The sequence below is a fragment of the Chiloscyllium punctatum genome, chromosome 21 (genome assembly GCF_047496795.1).
Source record: "Chiloscyllium punctatum isolate Juve2018m chromosome 21, sChiPun1.3, whole genome shotgun sequence".
NCBI classification, from domain to species: Eukaryota; Metazoa; Chordata; class Chondrichthyes; order Orectolobiformes; family Hemiscylliidae; genus Chiloscyllium; species Chiloscyllium punctatum.
Genome location: NC_092759.1, coordinates 46,767,898 through 46,779,943, shown reverse-complemented (window position 1 = coordinate 46,779,943; position 12,046 = coordinate 46,767,898). Strand labels below are relative to the sequence as shown.

The following is a 12,046-nucleotide window of genomic DNA, read 5'->3' as shown; positions in this document are numbered from 1 at the left end:
GAATGTGAAAATTATTGCATGAGAGAAAATACACTGAACGGAAACCAGGTTAAATATGAACAACTGTCAGGGATTTGGATAATCGACAGAAATAAACCGAGGGATGTTTCATGGACAGATGACTTTAAGTGTTTGAGAATATTAAAAGAAAGATATTTCCAGACACTATAGCGATATGGATCAGCGTGTTCAGGAACGACAGTTGGATGGGCTTTTTGTCTGAGTCCGAATCAGATTTGTTTCTGCAGGTTTCAACCCGAGAGAGTCAGCAGCAGATTGTCATCATCATGAAGTCTGTATTTCACAGCTCAAGTTTCAAACAACAGATGGGTTAAGTCAGTGAATTGCATTCTGGAACAGTGAGTAGTTAAAATTAATAATGGTCAGGGCATGGTGTCAGGAATCAGCTCATGGCAAAATAGATCACCAAAGTTTTGATTCGTCTGTGTCAAACACCACCTGCAAGTTCCCCTCCAAGCCACTCACCGCCCTGACTTGAAAATATACCGGTGTTCCTTCACAGTCGTTGGGTCAGAATCCTGGAATTCCCTCCCTAACGGCATTATGGGTCAACCCACAGCAAGTGGATTGCAGCAATTCAAGAAGGCAGCTCACCACCACCTGCTCAAGGGCAAATAGGAATGGGCTGTCAATGTTGGCCAGCTAGGGATTCCAAAGTCCAGAATTGAATTAAAAAAAAGATATTGGCCAGGTATTGGATGGAGTCCATGGAGGGAAATGGAGTTTGTAAACGTAATAGTGGGCAATGACCTCCAAACTCCCAATATTTAAATAACAAGGACAGTGAGACAATGGTTCACATCTGAAACTGAGTAGGTCAACACAGAGACCCATGAGTAACACTGCCAGGAGCAAGGAGGGAGACAGTAATTGAACAAGTTCACTGATGCAGTTAGTAGTGGTCTGTGGGGTCAATATCTGGATTCAGAGTCTCAACATGAACAATAATAGTCACAAGAAGTGAAGACTATATGAAAGAACAGTAACGCAGTCATAACTGATTTCTAGAAATAAAAACTTAGCTGGACGGTGAGACTTACCAGGGACACCAACGATAGAGAGGAAGTGATAATAAAAATATTGAATAATGCGAAGTGCAAAATAGATCCGCCATGATAATGACAGCCAATCATAATATAGCGAAAGGTATGAAATATCATCGGATAAATCCCTGTTCATTGTTGGAACATTCCAGACTAATGTTCTCAGTATATGATCGCTCCTCCCCTTCTCCATCTGGAGCTCCTTATCCCTGTTAGTGCTGTCGATGATGCTCCCGTTCATACTATGTGATAACACATTGAACGATTCCCATTTATCATTAAAAGATGGAAACTCTCCACTGGGATAATTAGAGTCTATGGAGACTGACATTAATCACAGTCACGGAACAAACAGGCTCAGTTAGCCCCTTCCTTACATAACAGTTCATATCATCATAAATGAGAATATTTACTCAGTCTCGATGGAATGGATGAGGGTTACTGACGGACGGGCTATAGATATTTTTTTTCCTTGCACGTGGTAGTATTGCCAGAGCACTGCGGGGCTGTATATGTCCCACTCGGGTATCGGACGGAGGTGAGGGGGATGTGAGGGTGCAGCTTTTCAAAATTTTGTGGTGGCAGGGGACCTGACCAAGAGTGGCGGGTGGGTTGTTGGGTGGCGTGGACCTGACAAAGGAGTCACGCCGGGAATGTTCTTTATGGAACGCAGATCGGGGTGGGGAGGGAAATATATCCCTGGTGGTGGGGGCCTGTTTGTAGGTGGAGCAAATGGGGGAGGATAATGCATTGTATCTGGACATTTGACGGGACGGAAGGTGAGGCACAGGATGTTCTTGACCTGTTGAGTTTGGAGGGGTGATGATTGAAGGCAGAGGTATGGAAAGTGGATAAGATGCAATGGATGGCACCATCGACCATGTGGGAAGGGAAATTACTGTCTTTGAAGAAGGAGGCCATCTGGGATTTACACTGGGTTAAGAGTGTGGTCCTGGAAAACCAGAACGTGTCAGGCAGCATCCGAGGAGCAGGAAAATTCGACATTTTGGGCAAAAGTCCTTAATCAGAATAGCGCTTTTGTCCGAACCATTGATTCTCTTACTCCTAGGATGCTGCCTGACTTGATGTGCTTTGCAAGCACCGCACTCTGACTGTAATCTCCTGTATGTGCAATATTCACTTTTCCCTACATGCTATGTTCAGCCAGTTCTGTAGTACTGCCTTTAATTTTGTTTTCACTGCTGTAGGAAATATGTTGTTAAACTAGAAAGCATGCCAAAAATATTTCCAAGCATATTGACAGTGTTGGGTGGGGCGGTGGTGGCGAGTGATATTGAGCTACACGAGAGTAGTAAATGAGAAAATGGCCTGGGGCTATATATCCCTGGAGCGTTGTTTCTGAGGAGTGACCTTACTGAGGTTTATCGTGGTTAATCCTGATGCTCAAGGGTGAGCTATGCCAAAGGCGAGGGAAATAGTCAGCACAATTATTCACATTAAAACTGGACAATTATTCATCAACAACATGTTGCCGAATGATAGAGGTAGACTGAAGAATGGGACTGGCCGGAGGAGTCAGAATTTGGATAGTCCAATCACATGAATGAGAATTAAAATAAAGGCATTGCCTTATCAACTGAAAGGATTAATTATATCACATTCTCGATCCACCTCACAGAACCAGACCGGACACCATACACCCAGAGGAGATATCTGTTCAGCATGGAACACTGCGCAGTCCAGGCTAGTGCACTGCTGAACAGTACCCTGCAATCAGTCCAGAGCGGAACACTGGGCACACTGTCGCAGTGCATTGATCTATAAACCCAGATGAGATATTTGTTCAGCAGGAAGCACTGTGCAGACCTGGTTGGTGTACTGTGCAATGCAACCACAATTTACCCAGAGTATGCAGACCACAGCAGTGCATTGATTTAAAAACCAAGATGAGATATGCGACCAGAGTGTGGAACTGTGTCAATCACCTCAGTGCATTGCTCAGCAACACTGTTAGATCACTGCCCAGTGTGGGGAAACTTGCAGCCCATGCTGGAATAACAGGATGTACAGCTCCAAACCGTTTACAGCTCCATATCTCCATTGTATCTTGACACAGGGGTGCTGTGGGTGTGAACATCACAGCCAGAGAGAAATGGCGGGGAATCAGTTTAAGAGTCAACAAATAGGAGGGGTTTGGGTAATAGACAGATAGAGCGAGATTGAGAGACAATGTCATGGAAGGATGTGTTCCCAGGATCCAGAATTCTGAAATGAAGACATTTCAACGGTATCCTGCAACATGAGCTAGTGTTTCTAGGAATGATGGGTGAATCAGATACTGGTGTGAGTTCAGATGACGGAGAGTATTGAGGATGAGCATTTGTTAGGCAGCTTTGTAACTGTGATTAGGGTCAGCAGAATCTGCAACACATTGGGCTGCATCTAACAATAATTCATCACAGTGACATTTTCACAGAGTATGACTGAAGGATTGTCTGTATGAGACCGAGCTAGTTTCCTGGTGATATCTCAACGAACTCACCTCATTAACTACCTATCCCACCCCATGGCATCCCTCTCATTCAATGCCAGCTCGATTTTCCTTCATGGTTGGAGGTACTCACGAACGTCCGCATGACTCTAGATATTCCATGATCACTGGCACTGGTGCCATCTTCAAAAGGCCAAAGGGCACACGGTTCAGCTTTCTTCGGTTGGAGCTGCCCTGCACAGTTTCCATGAGCATGGCAGATAATGGAAAATTGCACAACAGTTTGTCAACAGAGTCACGGAAATCCTGGTGGATGGGCTAGTACAGAGGAGGACAATTCTCTTCCTAGAGTGGGCCACACTACCAGACCCATCGAGCTTGGTCTGAACTCACCACCCAATTTAGAAGAGTTTCTGCAGTCTGAAGAAATGTCCAGCAATACAGGACAAGCACCAATAACCTTCCCCGTTCTGTCAGGACAAGGGTCACCGTATTCTCTCTGCTTCCTCATACTCACTGCAGATCTGTTATAGCACCGAGCCCTGAACAAGGTTCATGCTTCACCACTCTCACTACTGCCAGCAGTCTCCCTTTCTCTCTCTCTCCCTCCACTTTACCCCCCACACCAATAACACTGCATAGATAAAACAGTGTGGACTGACTCCCTCGGGACACCTCACCATGTCCCTCACCTACACCAGCACTAACAGCAAGGCCACCCACTCCCGCCCCTCTCCCTCCCTTTCTCCCATTCCAGTAGAAACAGCCTGAATTAGGACAGAAAGGGCCAAGTCGAGAGTGGCTTATGTGTAGTGCCTGAGATACATTCCGTCACCCCCACCAACATGTGGGGAGGACTCTGATACGAGCCAGAGAGAACCAGGACGCCTCATGTGGAGATTCCGAAACATCCACGTCGCACCAACCGAGTAAGGAGCAATGCTCAGTGAAGAGAAATTCTCACTTTAAGCCCACTGGCAGTTCTGTTCACCCAGACACAACATAAAATCCGTGTCCCTGATGCGATCTCCCTTTTAGGTTGAGCTGGTACAAATGAATCCCAAAGGTCTCGGTGGGCAGAAGGGTGGGCTCACAACACATTGTCACCACCACCTCCCAGGAAGGGAGCATGGAGGCTCCATCCTCCACCTCCTCCTGTAAACAGCTCAGATACTGAAACTAATCTGTGATATTTTTCTGCTCTCCCCACTTGTCCTGACATCTTCAATAATTTGTGCTCATATACACGCAGTGCTCTCTGCTCCAACGCCCCTTTATACTTGTACAGAATGTATTATATTGATTTCAGAGTTATTCCTACCAAGGTACATCACCTCACACTGCACCTCTCATTGATTCTGATCTCCCACAAACCTGCACCCTACACCAATGTGTCACTCTCCTGCTGGATTTCCACGCTGATCTCCACGAACTTTATAATTCATCCAGGTTTGGTATCTGCAAACATTGAAATTGTCCTACAGGCACACTCCACACAGAAATACTGACTCACTCACTATTGTGAACAAGTGCAAGACTAACACAGTCCCTGAGGACAGACCTAAATACTGGCAAACACCAGACAGAATCATTGAAATATTGACAAGGCTGCCATGGAGCAAGAGAACTACTGGCAGGCACTCCATGTCTCTGTGTGTTTCTGTGTATTAGTGAGTGTCTCTATGACTCGGAATTAGTGTGTGTCTATCTGTGTGCATCAGTGTGAGGTGAGTCTGCAGTCTCTATGGTGCTTACAGTGATGTCGTATTGTAGGGGGTAGTGTAATTTTTAAACGGTTAGCTGCCTTTTAGTCTTTTCTACCTCATAGTAAACACAAGCATGTAGGGGGTAGACGGTTAGCTGCCTTTTAGTCTTTTCTACCTCATAGTAAACACAAGCAGACACTCGAAACTGTTGCCGGACCTCCGCCACGTTTATATGAATGAAACAGTTGTAACAGCTTTCCTCGATAGTTGAGAGGCCGCCCTTAACCACAGTTGTACAACATCATCCATATAAGGGAAGAATGGGAAGCTCAAACACTGATTGGCCAAGTGAATGATAAAAGAATCGCAGGCACCAGAACCCAAAAAAGGAAAACAGTGCGGAATCCGAGCACTCGTTGGTCAAGGCAGCAGTAGTAAACCCAGCCCACATATACATGTATATAATGCGTGGAGATTACTATGCTTGTGTGTGTGTACCTTTGGGAACAGCACCCGACTTTGCAAAGTTGAATGAAAAGTTTTGGACTGACTCCTCCGTGTCTTTGTTCCTGGGAAGGGAAATAAAAAGTGCCGTAGATGGGGCTGGATAGCCACTTATCTCGCACAATTGGGGGCTCCTCCGGGATGAAATAATTATTGCCGGGGGGGGCAGTCTCTTCGGCTCACGGATCAAGCCTGATTACAACAAAGACGCGTCTAGTATATATTTATACTTCTCACTGATCGGCTTGGTCCGTTGGCCGTCGGCCAAGAGACGATGTGACCCGGCTCATTTAAAAATAATTTTAAATCCTGGAAAAGGAACACACGGACGAGTGCTGGGACGACCGGTTAGTGACTATACACGGGGGTACACACATTTAAAAAGGCCAGACAACTCCGTGCACGGATCAAGGTAAGAGATTCTTTTGTTCTTCCTTGTTGGCCGCGTGGTTTTGACGGTCATCTGTGAAAACGCTTTGGGCGTTTAAGACCAGGACTGAAGATAAACCACGGGAAATTGTGGTTTTGACGGTCATCTGTGAAAACGCTTTGGGCGTTTAAGACCAGGACCGAAGATAAACCATGGGAAATCAGACTTCTAGATTTACTAAGGAAAAGTCAGGGAAGACTGCAAATGGGAAAGAAATACCCCCCGATAGTCCATTAGGTCGGAAGTTAAGTCTATGGACGGACAGTAGTAGAACGAAGGACTTAAAGAAAGAGACCATGATAAAATATTGTTGTTTTATATGGACCAAAGAACCTATCCGCGCCCCCTCGGTAGTTTGGCCCGAGTATGGGTCTGATGAAGACTGGGTGTGTCAAATCCTAAATGTATATGTTAACAGAAAACAACCGTTTGACCCAGAGGAGAGCAAATATGCCGCCGCCTGGTTGGCGGGAGACGGCGAGAGTCCCACGCGTCTCTATCCTCTGACTCCCCAAACAGACCCGAGGAAGCCCCAGAAGTCTTGGGACATCCTCACCGACGGTTTGCCACCGTCTTCCCCGCCCCCGTATATACCACCCGCGCACGACCAGGCGTCCAGCGCGGACCTACCTCCTGCGATGGATAATTCCGAGTCCCAGCAGGCTACGACCAGTGAGGAAGGGACTGCTGGGGGGTGTACAGGAGGGGGCACAGAACTCACCCCAGGCACTAGGAAATCAGTCCGACTCGAGATGCGGAGAGGTCGAGAAGAGGGATTGAGAGCTGGGAGGAGTGATAATATTGAACAGCTGAACCCCTTACGAGAGGTGCCGTTTGGGAACGAACGGACCGGGTTTGTAGTACAACCTTTAAATTCTGGGGATATCCGGCATCTCCGTAATGAACTACCCCGTCTACTGGACGACCCCGTCAGTGTGGGAATACAACTGGACCAATTTCTGGGGCCCAGTATATACACATGGGCTGAACTGCAGGCCATGATGAGAATACTATTTAATTACGATGAAATTGTTATGATCCGGAATAGTGCAATGGCCATTTGGGATAGGGAGCATCAGGACGGCCCTCAGCGTGGAGAGCAGAAGTACCCCTTAGAGGACCCCCGGTGGGATCATAACGACGCGGGGGGAAGGGCCAATATGACAGACCTCAGAAGCCTTATAATCAGGGGGATCCAAACCTGCGTGCCCAAACAGCGGAATTTAGCAAAAGCATTTGAAGTTGGACAGAAAAAGGATGAATCCCCGAGTGAGTTTTTAGACCGTTTGCGGGAGTCCATGCGAAAGTATTCAGGTTTAGACCCCGATGGGGAAATAGGCAAGAGCATGCTTAAGGTGCACTTTGTGACTAAGTCATGGCCTGACATTCAGAAGAAATTACAGAAAGTGGAGGATTGGGCTGAAAAGGATGTTGCAGAATTATTACGGGAAGCACAGAAGGTGTACGTTCAGAGGGATGTAATAAGGGAGAAACATAAGACAAAAATGATGGTGGCAGCCGTACGGGAAGCTTGTAAGTCCACCGGAATGGGGGAGGGAGATTATGGGGTGGAAAGAGGAACGTCGAAGAAAAGTTGGAGAGGGAGAGAAGCGAGACGGGGCAGAAGTGAGAGAGGAGGATCTTATGGAATTGAGCGCCCTCAGAAGGCTGGATGTTACCATTGCGGGAAACTGGGACACTCAAAAGGGATTGTCCCGAGTTTAAAAGGGAAAGAGAAGGGATGTATGAAATGGAGTGTGAACAAATGGATTAGGGAAGTCAGGGGAGGATCGGAACACGGGCCTACCAAGAACCCCTGGTAAATTTACGGGTGGGCCCATTTAGACAAGATGTTACCTTCTTAGTTGACACAGGCGCTGGCAGGTCCTCAATTCCCCTCCATCCGAGGGGGGTTGGCTTCCAAGCTAAAACATTAAACATTTCTGGAGTTAAGGGTGGGGTTTTTAGTGCGAGAATATTCGAACCACAACCCTTGCGGCTGGAGGAGGAGGAACTCCAGGTGGAACTCCTTTACCTCCCCCATCTTCCCTATGGGTTGTTGGGACGGGATTTGATAGTCCGTTTCGGATTGCGAATAGAAGTGGGAGAAGAGGAAGAATTAGCCGTTACCATGTCATACCTTAGTGAGTCCCGATTGACAGAGATAGACCCTAGGGTTTGGGTCGCCAAAGGGAACCGGGGGGGACTCGCAATTCGACCTGTGGAGGTAAAATTAAAGCCCCAGAGCCCCGACGTCAGAGTGCGCCAATACCCCATCTCTTGGGAAGGGAGGCAGGGCCTGAAGACAGTTATGGAAGACCTAATAAAAGATGGATTGGTAGAGCCCTGTATGTCACGATACAATTCCCCAATCCTGCCGGTCCGGAAGTCGGATGGGAGCTACCGAATGGTCCAAGACCTAAGGGAGGTAAATAAAATTGTCCAAGTACGGCACCCTGTGGTACCGAACCCATACACTATTCTGGGGCGAATTCCCCCGGACCACGGCTGGTTTAGTGTTATAGACTTAAAGGATGCCTTCTGGGCGTGTCCCCTGGACAAGGACAGTAGGGATCTTTTTGCTTTTGAATGGGAGGATCCTGATACTGGCAGAAAACAACAGTACAGGTGGACCGTACTCCCCCAAGGATTCACTGAGTCCCCGACTCTGTTCGGGCAGATTCTGGAACAATTATTGGAGGGACTAACCTTGTCCCCGTCCCTTAAGCTTATACAATATGTGGACGATCTCCTTTTATCCGGACCGGCGGAGGAGGACGTCCTACTTGGGACTAATGCCCTGTTAAATTACCTAGCTGAGAAGGGTTTAAGAGTGAGTCAGAAGAAGCTCCAATATGTTGAGAAAGAGGTTAAGTACCTGGGACACTTGATAAGCCAGGGACAGAAACGAATAAGTCCGGAAAGAGTGCGGGCAATAATCGAACTAGGCCTCCCAATGACCAAGAGGGAGTTGCGGAAGTTCTTGGGACTCTTAGGCTATTGTCGGTTATGGATAGACGACTATGCCCCCCTTACTAAAGACTTGTATCTAAAACTCATTGAGGAGGCACCCAACAGAATAAAATGGGAGGAGGAGGAGAAAAAGTTAATTGAAATCCTAAAAGGAAAATTGATGGCCGCACCTGTTTTAAGCTTGCCGGATTTTAGTAAGACATTTCGCCTCTTTGTGAACTCCAGAAAGGGAACCGCTCTTGGAGTGTTGACCCAGGACTGGGGGGGTAAAAGGAAGCCCGTGGCTTTCCTGTCAAAAATTCTGGATCCAGTCTCCCGAGGGTGGCCGGAGTGTGTCCAAGCGGTGGCAGCCACGGCAAAGCTGGTAGAGGAAAGCAGGAAGTTGACTTTCGGGGCCCCCTTGACAGTCACTACTCCCCACCAGGTTCGAACTATCCTGAATCAGAAGGCCGGGAGGTGGCTGACTGACTCGAGAATTCTGAAATATGAAGCCATATTGTTAGACCGAGAAGACCTCCGAATAGAAGTCGGGGGCTGCCAGAACCCGGCGGACTTTCTTTGGAAAGGGGAAGGCGAGGAGGAACTGGAACACTGCTGTTCAGACATAATAGAGTACCAGAGTAAAGTGAGGGAAGATCTGAGGGATACCCCCTTACATGCAGATAGGCGGTGGTACATTGATGGGTCCTCTCGAGTGATAGATGGGAAGAGACACAACGGTTATGCAGTCATTAGTGAGACTGGTTGGGAATTAGTGGAAAGTGGACGGCTACCGAATGCCTGGTCCGCACAAACGTGCGAATTGTACGCCTTGCACCGAGCTCTGAGGAATTTAAAGGGAATAGCCGGGACAATCTACACTGACTCTAAGTATGCCTTTGGGGTAGTACACACCTTTGGGAAGATCTGGAAAGAAAGGGGAATGATAAATAGTAGAGGAAAGGAGTTGGTCCACGAGGAACTAGTAGCCATGATCTTGGAGGATTTGTTGCTGCCACAAGAGATTGCTGTAGTACATGTGAAAGGACACCAGAAAGACGATAAAATAGAGACCCTGGGGAATCAATTGGCAGATGAACAGGCAAAATTGGCTGGGATGGGGAAGGATGTAATAAACTGCCTGGTAAGGATTCCACAGATATCCGAAATTACCGAAGTGCCCACGTTTACTGACAAAGAAGAAACTCTTCTCGCGTCTCTGGGGGGTACAAAGGATAGGGAAGGCAAGTGGACCTTACCCGATGGCCGCCAGCTACTAAATCGACCGTTGACGCGGGACATTATTGCCCGTTTACACCAAGGGGGTCACTGGGGCGCCCAGGCACTGTGTGATGCCTTCCTGCGCCGATATGCTCACCCTGGTCTGTACACGGTAGCCAAGCAGGTCACAGGAGATTGCATAACATGTCGAAAGATTAACAAAAGGGGGCTGCGGCAGCATGCAAGACAAGGGGGTAGGAGTCCGGCCTATAGGCCGTTTGAGTATATCCAGGTAGATTACACTGAGCTCCCCCCCATAGGTCGTCTGAAGTATCTATTAGTAGTGGTAGATCACCTGACAGGATGGGTGGAAGCTTTCCCCACTACCACGGCAACGGCAACTCAGGTTAGCAAGATTCTACTCGAGCAAATCATCCCACGATTTGGGCTACCCCGCGCTATTGACTCTGACCAGGGGAGCCACTTCACCTCGACCGTCCTCCAGAATGTAGTGCAAGCAATGGGGATTGACTGGGATTTGCACACCCCCTGGCATCCCTCCTCCTCGGGCAAGGTCGAAAGAATGAACCAGACCATCAAAAAGCAGCTAACCAAGCTCACTAGTGAAATCGGCTTGCCTTGGACCAAATGCCTACCCCTTGCCCTGTTGCAAATTCGCACCCAGCCAAGGCGGGATTTGGGCGTCTCCCCTTTCGAAATGTTATTTGGCCTCCCGTTCCATGGGCCGAAGGGGGAACCTCCTGTATTTGAGTCTCGGGATATGTTTGTGCAAAAATATGTGGTGGCTCTGGGGTCTGCTCTATCTCGTTTACGCCAACAGGGACTTTTGGCACAGACGCCGCCCCTCGAGTTTGCGGTGCACACCGTCAAGCCGGGTCAGTGGGTCCTGATTAAAAGCTGGAAGCAACGTACCCTCGAACCAACTTGGGATGGTCCCTTCCTGGTACTTTTGACGACCGAAACGGCTGTCCGTACGGCCGAAAAGGGCTGGACACATTACACTCGATTCAAGGGAACAGTGCCACAACCGACGGAGGACGAACGAACCTCTCTGACAAAGGCATCTAAGGAACAGAGACCCTGAGAACGAACTAATCGGACTTTGGCGAGTCTAAAGGAACTGTGCCCTCGGGCTACGGGTGTCGCGACAAAATGCGGTCAATCGTATTGTTAACTTGCTATGCCATTGTCCTTGGGCTGGGTCATAGTGTGCGAGTTACCCAATTTGGCCTCTGGTTAAAACAAGCAGAGGACCGTCAGTGGTTCACCATCTCCGTGCTTGCCAACCAATCAACACAGACACTTAGCTTAGACCTATGTGAGTTGGTGCCCTGTAGGACTAAAAGTCAACTGAATCAAACTAAGCAGAATCTAGAGAGAGAAAGGGGATTCCAGGGTCAGACGTTAGTATTACAATTGCATGGTAGGGAAGGCCTAAGTAGGCTTCCAGCCCCCGGGGTCCAGGCTATGGTGTCAGTTGTCCGTGATCCCATCACCCCTGGACGGGATTGTGGGCAGAATCAGTGCAATCCGCTCTATCTGACCATAAGGAACTTGGAAAAGAACGAGGCGAGCCTTAATAGAACAATACTGGGTATTAGAGTTGGGGGCCAGGCAGGATGGGGGGGAATGCAGCTGTGCTGCACGTATATCACGGTCATTGAAGCTGAGTCTGGGGGCTCATCCACCACTGATA

General features: G+C 48.2%; 1 protein-coding gene across 1 annotated transcript; it reads left to right on the top strand.

Moving 5' to 3' along the window:
• The first annotated feature begins 1,133 nt into the window (after positions 1–1,133).
• Positions 1,134–11,463, top strand: LOC140492685 (uncharacterized). Its single transcript, XM_072591714.1, has 3 exons — positions 1,134–1,167; positions 6,045–6,138; positions 9,355–11,463. Exons 1-3 carry the CDS (start codon positions 1,134–1,136, stop codon positions 11,432–11,434), a joined length of 2,208 nt encoding a protein of 735 aa, XP_072447815.1. The 3' UTR covers positions 11,435–11,463.
• Positions 11,464–12,046: the final 583 nt, after the last annotated feature.

Excerpts from the sequence above, each read along its gene's own strand:
- LOC140492685 (XM_072591714.1), top strand. The coding sequence starts at position 1,134 with ATGATAATGACAGCCAATCATAATATAGCGAAAG. Across the intron at positions 1,168-6,044 it reads CAATCATAATATAGCGAAAG|GAACACACGGACGAGTGCTG; the intron begins GTATGAAATATC and ends ATCCTGGAAAAG. Across the intron at positions 6,139-9,354 it reads AACTCCGTGCACGGATCAAG|AAAGGGAACCGCTCTTGGAG; the intron begins GTAAGAGATTCT and ends TGTGAACTCCAG.